Source organism: Schistocerca piceifrons, chromosome 8 (genome assembly GCF_021461385.2).
Source record: "Schistocerca piceifrons isolate TAMUIC-IGC-003096 chromosome 8, iqSchPice1.1, whole genome shotgun sequence".
NCBI classification, from domain to species: domain Eukaryota; kingdom Metazoa; phylum Arthropoda; class Insecta; order Orthoptera; family Acrididae; genus Schistocerca; species Schistocerca piceifrons.
The window spans coordinates 349,858,200-349,873,328 of NC_060145.1; the positions used below are offsets into that span (position 1 = coordinate 349,858,200).

Consider the following 15,129-nt stretch of genomic DNA (forward strand, 5'->3'; position numbering starts at 1 on the left):
CGGATATTTTAATGTACACAAGCACTGCGGACTTGTATGTACAAAGAAACACAAAATTAATTACGTAAATTCAGTTTCTCGTAGTAGTAAGTAAAAGTACATGACTGCCCCTTGCTTACGGGGTGTTTCAAACTCTTTGCGTAAGATGTGACATCATGAGGAACAATTTTGTTAAAGAAGAAAGCTTCGCTGACACTTCCCAGCGACACCAAAGTCCAAATTTATTTGTTAAGCCCCTCACAGGCGGTACGCCGTAGGCACTCGTCAGCGGGCGTATACCCCATGTGTACCCTATAACAAGACTGAAGTTCCTGTTTCTCATCTAAAATGTATTTCTCCAATTTTCTCGCCGGAAATCACACTTTCGGTTTACTGGTGTGGCTATCAAGCAGCACACATGGTTAGTAGAGCCTGCCAGTTCAGTGAAATTTCGTCGTCCTAAAACAGGGAATATGGAAAGAATGCCTAGCGTGTCCGAGAACCGTCAGCGTGCATTTTGTTTCTGACACAAGTTGTTCCTAATGGCGTGGTCATGAACCTTAGCTGATTGATTGACTTTGAAACACCCTGTGGACACGCTTCCGTGGCCGAGAGGTTCTAGGCGCTACAGTCTGGAGCCGCGCGACCGCTACAGTCGCAGGTTCGAATCCTGCCTCGGGCATGGATGTGTGTGATGTCCTTAGGTTAGTTAGGTTTAAGTAGTTCTAACTTCTAGGGGACTGATGACCTCAGCAGTTAAACAGTTAAGTCCCATAGTGCTCAGAGCCATTTGAACCATTTGACACACTTCCCGACTGACTCATATTCTCAAGCGCTGCTTGCCACAGATGTTGTGACCGCATTGCTTTTCCACTTTGCTCGCATCCACACAGTATTCCCGCAAATGGACGAACACATCCACACTGAATTAGTGGTATTGCCTGTCGTGGCTTATTTAACAGATGCATAGCATCGTTTGTCCCCTTTTGTAGGAGTGCAGTGAGGCTGCGATCAAAGGGGAACATGGATGGGGTCACAACATCGGTGATGAGCAGCAAGTGGAGATTTGAGTCAGACAGAAAGCGTGTCAAGGTGGCCGAGGTGGTCAAGGCGACCATTCACGAGAAGTGGAATATCCTGCTCTGAGTCCCGGTCTGGTTACAAATTTTCAAGTGCAGCTGTTGAATTATTTCAGCGGCCAAAGCAGGCAGGTCTTACAAATTTCCCTTTACCTACTGATATCTGGGATACTTAATGCGATTGTTCGTGTCTCTTCCTTCAAACTTTTCTGAAAGAACAGACACCATACATATATAATAGTAATGATATGCCTCGGTGGACAATACATCTACTTCAGTGTGGGTGCCTAGCGTCGTTCGTCTGATCGCAGAAATACTGTGAGGCTGCGAGCAAAGGGCAAAATGGATGGATGCACAAAATCAGTAGTGAGCAGAACTTTGCAGTTTGAGTTGGACGGGCAGCGTGTACGGTTGGACAAGACGGTACAAGTGACAGTACGCAAGGAGTAAAGTATCTGGGCTCGATTACCAGTCTGGTAACAAATATTCTAGTGGAGGAGTTGAATGATTCGACATGCAAATTAACTAAATCAACTTATTTGATTCAGCTTAAAACTATCCTCGTCAGACGAACAAAGTTTTCGCATTGCACAATCAGTTTATATTTCTTGATTCAGAAGAATCTCTCTGAATTCTAAAAGGTAACCCTCTAGTAGTCAATGATGTAATCTTAACCGATACACTTACAAACCTAAACGTTGAATTAGACAACGCAAGTATCTATGGGAAATATCTAACTCATCACAGGTTCTCCATTTTGATTACAAAATGAGGGATAGAATATCGTCGACGTACTGCTGTGCTGTGAGGATGACGCGGTTGACGACCAAACGGGTCCTCGTATGAAATGAAATGGCACTCGAGACCGTCGTTCCTGGTTGTCGAGCTGTATGGCGGGCGACAATCAGGTCACTATCCAGGGCGTCACCCGAAAGTCTTCGACCTGGAATCCCATTGCCTGGAGTACAACTGTCTTCACTGATGAGCTCCGCTCCGAATTGAGCCCCGGTGATGAGCGACGGCGTGGATGGAGACCCACCGGACAGCGATTGGATACCATCCTCACTGTCTTGGTTAGCAAGGTCGCCGAATCCCTGCCCAATTGAGAATGTTTTGAGCCTTATGGGCAGAGCAGTCCAATCATCTCGGTACTATGAAGATCTAACTAGCCAACAGGACAGAATTTGGCCCATTATGCCTTAGGATAACATCCAATAACTCTATCAATGCGAACCCGAATAAATGCTTGCATGAAGACCAGAGGTGGGCCAACATGTTGTCAACATGCTCAGTTTGTGAAGTTCTTTCTGTTGAATAAATCATCCATTTCTTTGTCCGTTTGTAAATGCACGTAACATCTACCGATTTTTGTTCCATTCTGATAACTCCTTCGTGGTATGTAGCTCTTTGTTTTTGTTCTTTTAGTAGAGTATGCATACTTCAAACGCGGTTGTATCTTCTCCACGTATATTACAACTGAGAAACATTTTGACTGCTAGAACTAAAAATAATGCGTTAGTACGTGCCGAGGCCCTTTATTAATACAACAGGGTTTCCATGCTCCAGCTGAAAAGCTTGAGAATTGTAATACAAAGGAACAGCATAAATCTTGTTTTTAGTATATATGACGATGAAACTGATAGGGTTTCCTTTGGATGAGTTACTGTGTTTCCAACTATGGTATGTCATACAACCTTTGTTTTATCAAATATTTGACAAACCATTTGGCTTTTTCGTAACATATTTAGTCTATAAAAGGTATGAAAAATAGGTAATCTGGAAATAATAAACAGTGACTAACGGTCTGCAAAGAACTGTATTTCTCTTTTTAAGTTTCATTAATGATTAGCCAAACTAGTAGATTACTTTACCTCGACTGTGTTGTACGTACCGAAACCAGTCACAATGTTTCATATCGTTGCTATTATGACTTAATTTGTGTGCAACGCGTTTCGAAACACTAGTGACCATCAGTAAATAATAACACCAAAAAGTTACTTTGTATAAAATGCTACGTGAACGGCAATTTTATATTACATTGTGAATCGGATGTTATTGGTGCTAAAATAATGCTTCAGAAATGAAATCCGCAGAAACAAGTGGATGTACATACAGTAAGTCACATTACTTGACACCGAGCGAGGTGGCGCAGTGGTTAGACACTGGACTCGCATTCGGAAGGACGACGATTCAATCCCGCGTCCGGCCATCCTGATTTAGGTTTTCCGTGATTTCCCTAAATCACTCCAGGCAAATGCCGGGATGGTTCCTCTGAAAGGGCACGGCCGACTTCCTTCCACATCCTTCCCTAATCCGATGAGACCGATGACCACGCTGTCTGGTCTTCCCCAAACCAACCAACCAACCAACATTACTTGACAGCACGTTTTTTGTCAAAAAATGCACCCTATATCTTTTCGATTTTTATAGAGGGATGCATGTGCTTTAGACCTACTAAATGCCGTGACAAATCAAGAAATTAATGGCATTAGTAGCTTAAGAGATGTATAAGTGATCGGCAAGCCTTGATGCCTGATGATGAGCTCTAGTGGGTCGGGTTGCTTCGCGAATAAATTAACATCATAAGAATAACAATCTTAAACATAATCAATGGAAGTCAGCAAATCTTTGTAGAAGATTAAGGTCATGACGAACATAGACACAACTTTTTTTCTGTCTATATCATCCTTTATTTCGTGTAATATGAGTTCCAGCAGACTATTATCAGTAGATCGATCAGATCGACAACTTAAAAAAAACGATACAACGTATTATTGAAAATTGTAAATGATTTTTGTTTTGTTTTAATCATCAGTACACTGGCTGATTTGGTACGGTCTCCCACGAACACCTCTCCTGTGCCCACCTCTTCGGAGTAGCACTTGCAACAACCGTTTGTTGTATGTTTTCCTTTCTCTGTCTTCCTCTACAGTTTTTATCCTCTTTCAGCTCTTTCTGATAATACTGAATTTATTCCCTGATGTCTTAATACATGTACCATTATCCAGTCCCGTTCCTTCTCAGTGATTTCCATACAGTGTGGTTCGGCTGTCGCTAGATTCTATGCAGCCCACAACACCAAATACCACCCACGAGGTTTTTCGTATTCTCTCGCTCGCTACGCGCTAACCATTAGCCTTTCAGACAAAATTGAACACAACCTGTTTACAACAAACTTATTGTAATTTAATTTCGTACTGAGATATATTTTCGCTAGAGGCCATAGTTTTCGTATTACTCAAGAAAAACATTGAGGTGACCTTTAAACGAGAGTTTATGGACAACTCGAAAACCATGGCATCCATCGATGGCCTATTCCAGTTTAAAAATCAAATACGTTACAGTTCCTACAATAAGGAGGTTGTGTTCATTTTTCTCTGTAGAACTAATAGTATGCATGTAGCGAGTGAGAGAATATGAAAATCTCATGAGTGGTGTTTGAATACGTTGCGATTTACGCAATGTCCAGTTGTTCGACAGCTGAATCACCCTTTATGTTCCTTTCTTTGCTGGTACAATGCCCAGCTGTAGTAGCTGCTGTATCACCCTTTACGTTTCTTTCTTTTTGATTCTATGGAGAACCTCCTCATTCGTTATCTTGCGAGTCCACATAATTTTCCACACTCTTCTGTAGGACCAAATCTCAGATGCGTCGGATTTTTTCTCTTCCGGTTTCCCTGCAGTCCATGATTCACTACCATACATTGCTCCCGTTGTACGTTCTCAGATATTTCTTCCTCAAATTATGGCCTATGTTTTATAATAGTGGGTTACTCATTGCCAGGAATGCTCTTTTTGCATCTGCTAGTCTGTTTTTTGTGTCCCCCTTGCTTTGTCTGTCATGGGTTATTTTGCTTCCAAAGCAGTTGAATTCTTTAACTCCGTCTATTTCATAATCACCAATTGTGATGTTAAGTTTCTCTCTATTTTCATATCTACTACTCCTCAACTCATTCGTCTTTCTTTGGTTTATTGTCGATCCATAATCTGTACTGATCAGATCTTTCAATCCATTTAATAGAGTGTGTAATTCTTCTTCACTTTCACTGGTGATAACAGTGTCATGAGCGAATCTTATCATTAATGTCCTTTAACCATCAATTTTAGTTCCATCCTTGACCCTTTCTTTTATGTTCATGATTGCTTCTTCTATGTATAGGCTGAACAGTAGGGATGAAAACTGCTTCCCAATCTGATACCCTTTTTAATCCGAGCACTTTAATTCTGGTCTCCTAATCCTATTGCTCCTTGTTGGTCGCTGTACTGATTCTTGGTTCTTGTACATGTTGTGCATTATCGGTCTTTCCCTGTAGCATTCTCATATTTTTCTCAGAATTCCGAACATCTTGCACCATTTTATATTGTCGACATTTTTCGCAGGTCGACAAATCCTACGAACGTCTCTTCATTGATCTTAACTCTTGTTTCCACTATCAAGCGCAATGTTAGGATTGTCTCTCTGGTGCCTTTACTTCTCACAAAGCGAAATGGGTCGTCATCTAAAATCTTCAGTTATCTTTTCCATTGTTCTGTATTTTATTTGTGTCAGCAACTAAAATGCATGGGCTGTTAATCTCATTTCGTGGTAGTTACCACATTTATCAGCTCTTGCTATCTCCGGAATTGTGTCAATAATGTTTTCTCAGTAGTATGAAGCGATGTCGCCAGTCTCATAGATTCTCAACGCCAATGATTTTAGAAATTATGATGGAGTGTTACCCATCCTTTCCGTCTTATTTGACCATAAGTCACTGAAACATCTTTTAAATTCTTGCTATAACTCTGGATATCCTATCTATTGCTTAACGACTTCAATTTATTCTCCTGTTATGTGATCATACAATACCTCACCCTCGTAAAAACCTTCATGTGCTCTTTGCACCTGTCCGCTCTATTCTCTGCGTTTAACGATGGAATTTCCATTGTACCCTTAATTTTGGCCGGCCGCTGTGGCCGAGTGGTTCTAGGTGCTTTAGTCCGAAACCGCGCTGCTGCTACGGTCGCAGGTTCGAATCCTGCCTCGGGCATGTATGTGTGTGATGTACTTAGATTAGTTAGGTTTAAGTTGTTCTATGTTTAGGGGACTGATGACCTCAGAAGTTAAGACCCATAGTGCTTAGAGCCATTTTCTTTGCTGTTTATTGATATCCATTCCTCTTTAAATGAAGTGGCTACTGTGTTATTCCTTATCGCAGTACCCACATTCACAACTTCAAACGCTTCTCATCCTTCCTCAGTATTTCAGTATTCCACTTCCTTCCACTCTGATTCTTCCGGACCAGTCTCTTAAACTGCAGTGTACTCTGCATCTTACTAAATTGCGATCTGAGTTTATATATGCTCCTGCATAGGACTTATAAGGCAGTATCAGACTTCGGAATTTGTGTGTAACCATGATGTAATTCTGTTAGAATCTCCCCGTGTCTCCGATACTTCTTCACGTACAGGTCCTACTCTTTCGATTCTTAAACAATGTATTCGCTATTTCCAGCTGACATTTCTTTCAGAACTCAATAAGTCTTTCTTCTCTCTCGTTCTTCCCGTCAACCTCATGCACTTCCGTAATCCTTTCTTCCATTCCGTATCAAACATCCGCATTTCAGTCCTCATGGTTATTAGTTTTTCATTTCCCTTTACTTGCTGAATTACCTCTTCAAAATCCTCATATACTTTACCTATCTCTTCATCTACTGCTTGCGACGTCGTATGTGTACTTGAACTATTGGTGTTGGTTTGCTGCGATTCAAATGAGAGCAACCAGATCACAGAACTGTTCACAGTAATTACTTTTCTTTTCATAACGAATCCTACTCCCGTTATGCTATTTTCTGTTGCCGTTGATATTATCCTATACTCATCTGACCAGAAATCTGGGTCTCCATTCTTTCACTTCCCTGACTCCCACAATATCTACTTGGCATTTCCCTTGACAGATTTTATTTCTTCTCTACCACCGTCAAGTTTGTGACAGTTCACGCTTCTACTCGTAGAATATTACCTTTTAATTCATTATTTCATCATTTCCTCATGGCCACATCTCCAGGCAATTATCTCCAGGAGTGGCGGTTTAATTCGTAATCTTTTGGCAATGAACGGATCATCATGACACTTTTCTAATTACAGGCCACATGTCCTGTAGATACACCTTTTGTATCTTCAACGGTTTTCCTTGCTTTCTTCATCCTTAGATAGATTCAGTCTACTTTGAGCCAATTTGTCACTACAAGGGCGAGAGTGTCTCCTGGAACTCCGTCCGTTCCTCCGCCCTCTTTGACAAGGCCATTGGCAGAACTAGAGTGACTTCTTCCGTGGAAAGTCTTCCGCCGCCGTTGCTGATTTTTATTTGGAATTTAAGCAGTGATAATGTACGAATTCGGGTTCGATTAGCAGTCATACGCATTACCGTTACACCGCAGTGAAGGGATGGAACCATGTAAAAGCAGACAATCGGTAGTAAGGAGAGCTCTTATCCTCGGTAATAGACACTACAAGATGAGTACGCGCGTTGCCCGGGTATGTGTTTTTCTAACTTCCTATTGGTCCTGCTCACTCTCTTTGTCCAGCTCCATCATCTTGCTTTCTCTCTGTCCATTTCCTCAACCCCTTCACTCTGTCCACCTCCTGAAACCTCTCTGTTCTTTCTTCTTCTCCTCCTACCCCTCTCCCTATCCATTTCCTCCTCCCCCTCTCTCTGCCTATCTCTTCCTCCTCTTTCCTTACTCTCTCTCTGAATCCTCCTTACCCTCCGTCTCCACGTTATCATGCTCATCCCAATAGGAAGATGTTGGGACTTACTCTCACAGTATTTCTTTTCAGGTCGTAACTAATAAGTGCACCAAATTTGGTTGATGTCGTTCCAGGGGCTTAGGATGATCTTTTTACCCCTATACGTCTAGCGAATTTCGTTCAAAAATGGTTCAAATGGCTCTAAGCACTATGGGACTTAACAGCTGTGGTCATCAGTCCCCTAGAACTTAGAACTACTTAAACCTAACTAACCTAAGGACATCACACACATCCATGCCCGAGGCAGGATTCGAACCTGCGACCGTAGCAGTCGCGCGGTTCCGGACTGCGCGCCTAGAACCGCGAGACCACCGCGGCCGGCAGCGAATTTCGTCCTGGGGCTCAATGTTTATGACGTATCTCCTGAACTATCAGTTGTACAATAGTCTATTTTTCGAGGTATATTCAGAAGCATATGTGGATACAGTTTGTGGAATTTGTTGTGAAAAAACTTCGTAGTAAAGAAATAATTAAAAAAAGTTATGGTTGAGGATATAGTCTGCGGCATGTTTTGCGAACAGAGGTAGTAGTAGAGAAACAATATACTAAAACGTAATACATGATGCCGTAGTTTTTTATGCATCGTAGTATTTGACGTCATATCTCGTGATCATTGTGTCATATAGTCATACAGTTTTTTTTTATATATCCGCCGTCTGTGGATACTGTCTGCGAAAAGTGTTGCTGATAAAGTTAATAGCGACGAAGTAAAATATTTTAACAGCTTACATGATGCGGTAGTTTGTCACGCATCTAAATGTTTATGACGTCGTATATCCTGAACTATGTGTCATACAATGATGTGATTTTGCTAGTACATTCACTGATATATGTCAATACTGTCTGCAAAATATACCGAGAAGGTAGTTAGTAGTAAGGAAGTAATAAATTAAAACGTCATGCTTTATGCGGTAGTATTAATGCACGAAGAGCGAAAGTTTTATAAGCAATAATTTTTTTTCCTTGCGCCATTTTGTGCAGATTATCAGTGGGTAAAAGTTTCATAAAGGTTGAAATTATGTGTTAAGTTCGTTGCAAGTCAGTACGTGCTCTTATTCTCAAGTACTGGATGACTAAAGTATGGATATTTGAACGTCGTGGGCAACACTGCTTTTTCACTCTCACGCCTTTGATAGGTTTTTCTTACCCCCACAGAGCTGATTTCCAGACGGTAAGTGATTTGAGTACCAAGTTTGGTTGAAATCGGTCCATTAGTTTAACTATACACCCATTTCTATAATATGTGTGGTTGGCGTCATCTGTCGTAATGACTTTTTTAAGTTATTGATCTGTTGATGTCAACCCGCTGAAAAGCGTTATCAGACTTAATAAAGGGCGATCTGGGCAGAAAGCAAAAACTGGGCTCAAACTTCCGTTGCAGGTACATTCATATATAATACACTACTTCCCATTAAAATTGCTACACCAAGAAGAAATGCAGATAATAACCGGGTATTCATTGGACAAATATATTATACTAGAACTGACATGTGATTACATTTTCACGCAATTTGGGTGCATAGATCCTGAGAAATCAGTACCCAGAACTACCACCTCTGGCCGTAATAACGGCCTTGATACGCCTGGGCATTGAGTCAAACAGAGCTTGGATGGCGTGTACAGCGGCCCATGCAGTTTCAACACGATACCACAGTTCATCACGAGTAGTGACTGGCGTACTGTGACGAGCCAGTTGCTCGGCCACCCTTGACCAGACGTTTTCAATTGGTGAGAGATCTGGAGAATGTACTGGTCAGGGCAGCAGTCGAACATTTTCTGTATTCAGAAAGGCCCGTACAGGACCTGCAACATGCGGTTGTGCATTATCCTGCTGAAATGTAGGGTTTCACAGGGATCGAATGAAGGGTAGAGCCACGGGTCGTAACATCTGAAATGTAACGTCCACTGTTCAAAGTGCCGTCAATGCGAACAAGAGGTAACCGAGACGTGTAACCAATGGCCCCCCATACCATCACGCCGGGTGATACGCCAGTATGGCGATGACGAATACACGCTTCCAATGTGCGTTCACCGCGATGTTGCCAATCACGGATACGACCATCATGATGCTGTAAAGAGAACCTGGATTCATCCGAAAAAAAATGACGTTTTGCCATTCCTGCACCCAGGTTCGTCGTTGAATACACCATCGCAGGCGCTCCTGTCTGTGAGGCAACGTCAAGCGTAACCGCAGCCATGGTCTTCGAGCTAATAGTCCATGCCGCTATAAACGTCGTCGCACAGTTCGTGGAGATGGTTGTTGTCTTGGAAACGTCCCCATCTGTTGACTCAGGGATCGAGACGTGGCTGCACGATCCGTTAGAGCCTTGCGGACAATATGCCTGTCATCTCGACTGCTGGTGACACGAGGCCGTTGGCATCCAGCACGGCGTTCCGTATTACCCTCCTGAACTCACCCATTCCATATTCTGCCAACAGTCATGGGATGTCGAACAACGCGAGCAGCAATGTCGCGATACGATAAACCGCAATTGCGATAAGCTACAATCCGACATTTATCAAAGTCGGAAACGTGATGGTGTGCATTTCAACTCCTTACACGAGGCATCACAACAACGTTTGACCAGGCAACGCCGGTCAACTGCTGTTTGTGTATGAGAAATCGGTTGGAAACTTTCCTCATGTCAGCACGTTGTAAGTGTCGCCATCGGCGCCAACCTCGTGTGAATGCTCTGAAAAAGCTAATCATTTGCATATCACAGCATTTTCTGCCTGTCGGTTGAATTTCGCGTCTGTAGCACGTCCTCTTCGTGGCGTAGCAATTTGAATGGCCTGTAGTGTATGTTGCAGTGCTGGAAAGCGGAGACATTTAGTGACCAGCAGAAGATGAAACGATGCATCCACCCATCCCATGAAGGTAATTTCAGACACAGCTGGAGTGACGCCGTTGGCGTGGTGTGTGCAGTTCGGCCCCTGGAGGTGCGACTGACGGAGCGGCCGGACCAGCTGGAGGCGGGCCAGCGCTACCAGGTGGCGTGCGAGTCGACGGGGTCCAGGCCGCCGGCGGTCATCACCTGGTACAAGGGCAACCGTCCGCTCAAGAGGTTCCGGGTACGTACGCGATCGGCATCGCATGCAGGTGCATCCTCTCACAGTGTGTGTTAGAAAAAAAAAAGAAAAATACACCTAGCACAGTTGCGCCACGACATGTCCGCTATAGTGTCCTGTGAGCGGCTACCAGCGAAGTTTGTATCCAAGAAAGTCCACTAATACTCCGAACTCCGCAATTTGTTCACAGGTAGGAGAGCGAAGGGCTCTTTCGTGGCGTTTTACTTTGTAATACGTACTGGTGAAGTTCATTGTGAAACGTCCCCTTAGAAAATTATGAAACATGAAACGTCCCCTTAGAAAAATTATGAATGACTGTGCTGGTAAACTTCTACGTTATTGGATACAAAGATAGCTGAGTAAAACTGAACGTACTCAGGCAGTTCTCTCTTTACTTATTCTGATCACCACTAAACTGACACACAATATTTTTTAGCGCAACGCAATCTGACTTTCAGCAATCCTTACAAAAGAATGGCCCTCACTAACAATAACCTATACCTTTCATGAATCACTTACCTCACAAAAATCTTCGTTACTCGAACTACTGCATGTTGTGTACATAGTTCCGCGTAGTCAGCGCGTACACAACTTTCCCACTAGAGCGCGCCCCGCTAAGCACAACAGCACAGGCGCAGCCTTCGTCTGTCTCCACACTACGAGATGGCGCTACCATAGAGACGGACCAAATTCTGCTTCCGCCGATCTGCGTATTAATACACTCCTGGAAATTGAAATAAGAACACCGTGAATTCATTGTCCCAGGAAGGGGAAACTTTATTGACACATTCCTGGGGTCAGATACATCACATGATCACATTGACAGAACCACAGGCACATAGACACAGGCAACAGAGCATGCACAATGTCGGCACTAGTACAGTGAATATCCACTTTTGCAGCAATGCAGGTTGCTATTCTCCCATGGAGACGATCGTAGAGATGCTGGATGTAGTCCTGTGGAACGGCTTGCCATGCCATTTCCACCTGGCGCCTCAGTTGGACCAGCGTTCGTGCTGGACGTGCAGACCGCGTGAGACGACGCTTCATCCAGTCCCAAACATGCTAAATGGGGGACAGATCCGGAGATCTTGCTGGCCAGGGTAGTTGACTTACACCTTCTAGAGCACGTTGGGTGGCACGGGATACATGCGGACGTGCATTGTCCTGTTGGAACAGCAAGTTCCCTTGCCGGTCTAGGAATGGTAGAACGATGGGTTCGATGACGGTTTGGATGTACCGTGCACTATTCAGTGTCCCCTCGACGATCACCAGTGGTGTACGGCCAGTGTAGGAGATCGCTCCCCACACCATGATGCCGGGTGTTGGCCCTGTGTGCCTCGGTCGTATGCAGTCCTGATTGTGGCGCTCACCTGCACGGCGCCAAACACGCATACGACCATCATTGGCACCAAGGCAGAAGCGACTCTCATCGCTGAAGACGACACGTCTCCATTCGTCCCTCCATTCACGCCTGTCGCGACACCACTGGAGGCGGGCTGCACGATGTTGGGGCGTGAGCGGAAGACGGCCTAACGGTGTGCGGGACCGTAGCCCAGCTTCATGGAGACGGTTGCGAATGGTCCTCGCCGATACCCCAGGAGCAACAGTGTCCCTAATTTGCTGGGAAGTGGCGGTGCGGTCCCCTACGGCACTGCGTAGGATCCTACGGTCTTGGCGTGCATCCGTGCGTCGCTGCGGTCCGGTCCGAGGTCGACGGGCACGTGCACCTTCCGCCGACCACTGGCGACAACATCGATGTACTGTGGAGACCTCACGCCCCACGTGTTGAGCAATTCGGCGGTACGTCCACCCGGCCTCCCGCATGCCCACTATACGCCCTCGCTCAAAGTCCGTCAACTGCACATACGGTTCACGTCCACGCTGTCGCGGCATGCTACCAGTGTTAAAGACTGCGATGGAGCTCCGTATGCCACGGCAAACTGGCTGACACTGACGGCGGCGGTGCACAAATGCTGCGCAGCTAGCGCCATTCGACGGCCAACACCGCGGTTCCTGGTGTGTCCGCTGTGCCGTGCGTGTGATCATTGCTTGTACAGCCCTCTCGCAGTGTCCGGAGCAAGTATGGTGGGTCTGACACACCGGTGTCAATGTGTTCTTTTTTCCATTTCCAGGAGTGTATGTAACGCAGCCAGTGAGATTGCTGCTAACGTAGATCCTTTTCTCCTCTTGGATCACACCCGTGCAGTGATACATGAACGAGCGAGATATTATAACGAGTGCACAGACCTGCGATTGGTCAGTCTGCATTCGTCTGCACCAGTCAGTACAAGTCTGCATTAGTCTGTACCAGTCTACAGTCAAGTTTCAGTCTGCGCCTAATAATATTACCATATTCCTGTACATAGCCATGAAGATAAATGAATAGACACTTTGTCAAGTATCAGAGATATATGTGAGAATAAGATTAACGTTCCAATACCAAAGGAACTTCATATTATCAACTGTAAATAGCATCCAGAACCAAGTTACGTAATTTTTATGCTTGTTATTATTTTAATACATGTGTGTGAAAATTAATCAAGTTCTGTTTAAAGTTGCTCACCGTCAATCTGCTACTCTAAGTGTGCAAGTGGCATTTCCATCGTCTGACCTAACGGCAGAAGATAAACACGTCACGATAAGACCACGAGACATATTGCTGACACTCGCCTACTTCGTTAGAGCGACAAGTCAAATAATCTGGTGGTGCGTGTACTGAAGGTCTTACAGTATGCACACCACACTGCAATACAGCGAGCACCAATACTGCCAGCTAAATAAAAGATTCTAACTACTGAAGGCACTAACTACTGATAGACATAGTTAGCAAATGAAAGATTTTGATATAGACCAAACAATGTATTTACCTTAATAATGTTTAAAAGTCATCTTATATACATCAATCAATTCATGACATCCATCTTTACAAATTTCCTTTTTCCGGCGGGCAAACGTCCAGATCGTGTACTTATAGAAACCTCTCAAAACTGTGGCATCTCTCTCTCCACATCCACCACTGCTGGCGGCTCATCTCCAACTGCCCAACGCTACGTGCTGTTCACATCAAATTGCCCAACACTACACAAGCGAATATTCCAACAATGAGTCCAACCGGCCGGCCGGTGTGGCCGAGCGGTTCTAGGCACTTCAGTTTGGAACCGAGCGACCGCTACGGTCGCAGGTTCGAATCCTGCCTCGGGCATGGATGTGTGTGATGTCCTTAGGTTAGTTAGGTGTAAGTAGTTCTGAGTTCTAAGGGACTGATGACCTCAGCTGTTAAGTCCCATAGTGCTCAGAGCCATTTTTTTGAGTCCAACCAGTCACAGACTGCACACAGCACAGTCAGTGATTTTCATACAGAGCGCTACGTGGCGTTACCAACATAGAAACCTAAACAGCCTACATATAACTGGAGTAGCTTGAACAAGACCTGCAATGCCAAACGTTCTTTATTCGAGAGTGATCACAATTTTCTGTGTGGCTCAATCACTCAATGTTTACTTGTCGCCAGTTTCTCAGAAACTAGACTAGGTAACATAAAAGCCATATTATAAACACGGAGTTCTAAAATAGTATCCCTTCCGGATGATAATGCTTACTTTGAAATAAACGTGGAATAAAACATGGTTCATACCAGTCGATCAACATATTGTGGTTGCTAACGGATGCTTTAAAATAAACATGGAATAAAACACGCTCCATAACAGACTATCAACACATGTATATAGGATGTATTTTCATTTTATCTAAAAGCACTGGAATATGCTCGTAAATAGCTCACGCAAGTTGTAGGCAGCTGCTCATCCCACACCTAGCGCTACATGCGCGTCGTCTCTACATGACTTCCAAACGAGAAAATGAATTTTTTTATAACTATACTTCTGTATGTAATTGTTAGCATTGCCAAGTGGAAGATATATGAGCATTATAAAATTATATGACAAGTGAAAAATATTTTAAGAGCATAGAGTCTTGTTACTTCTAAACGAGAGTCGTCCGCAGCTTCCCATCGATACTCGTTTGAACTAAGCACCTTACAGTTTCTGTGTTTAAGCGTTCAAAACAGTGACAATCATTGTCCCGGTACTCTTTATGACATTCGAGTAACCTACATACTGCACACATGGCTTATCGCCGATGGTTGACACTTCGATATCGAATCTATAAGCTCACAAGCAGGCAAGGCGCACGAATTGGACACTATGGAAATCAG

General features: G+C 44.0%; 1 protein-coding gene across 1 annotated transcript in view; it reads left to right on the forward strand.

Annotated features, from left to right (window-relative positions):
- Positions 1-15,129, forward strand: part of LOC124712344 (hemicentin-2-like) — a 479,653-nt gene that overhangs the window by 353,194 nt on the left and 111,330 nt on the right. Inside the window, exon 5 of the mRNA XM_047242640.1 lies at positions 10,771-10,916. Within this exon, the coding sequence (XP_047098596.1) occupies positions 10,771-10,916 (146 nt within the window). The remainder of the gene's footprint in view (positions 1-10,770; positions 10,917-15,129) is intronic.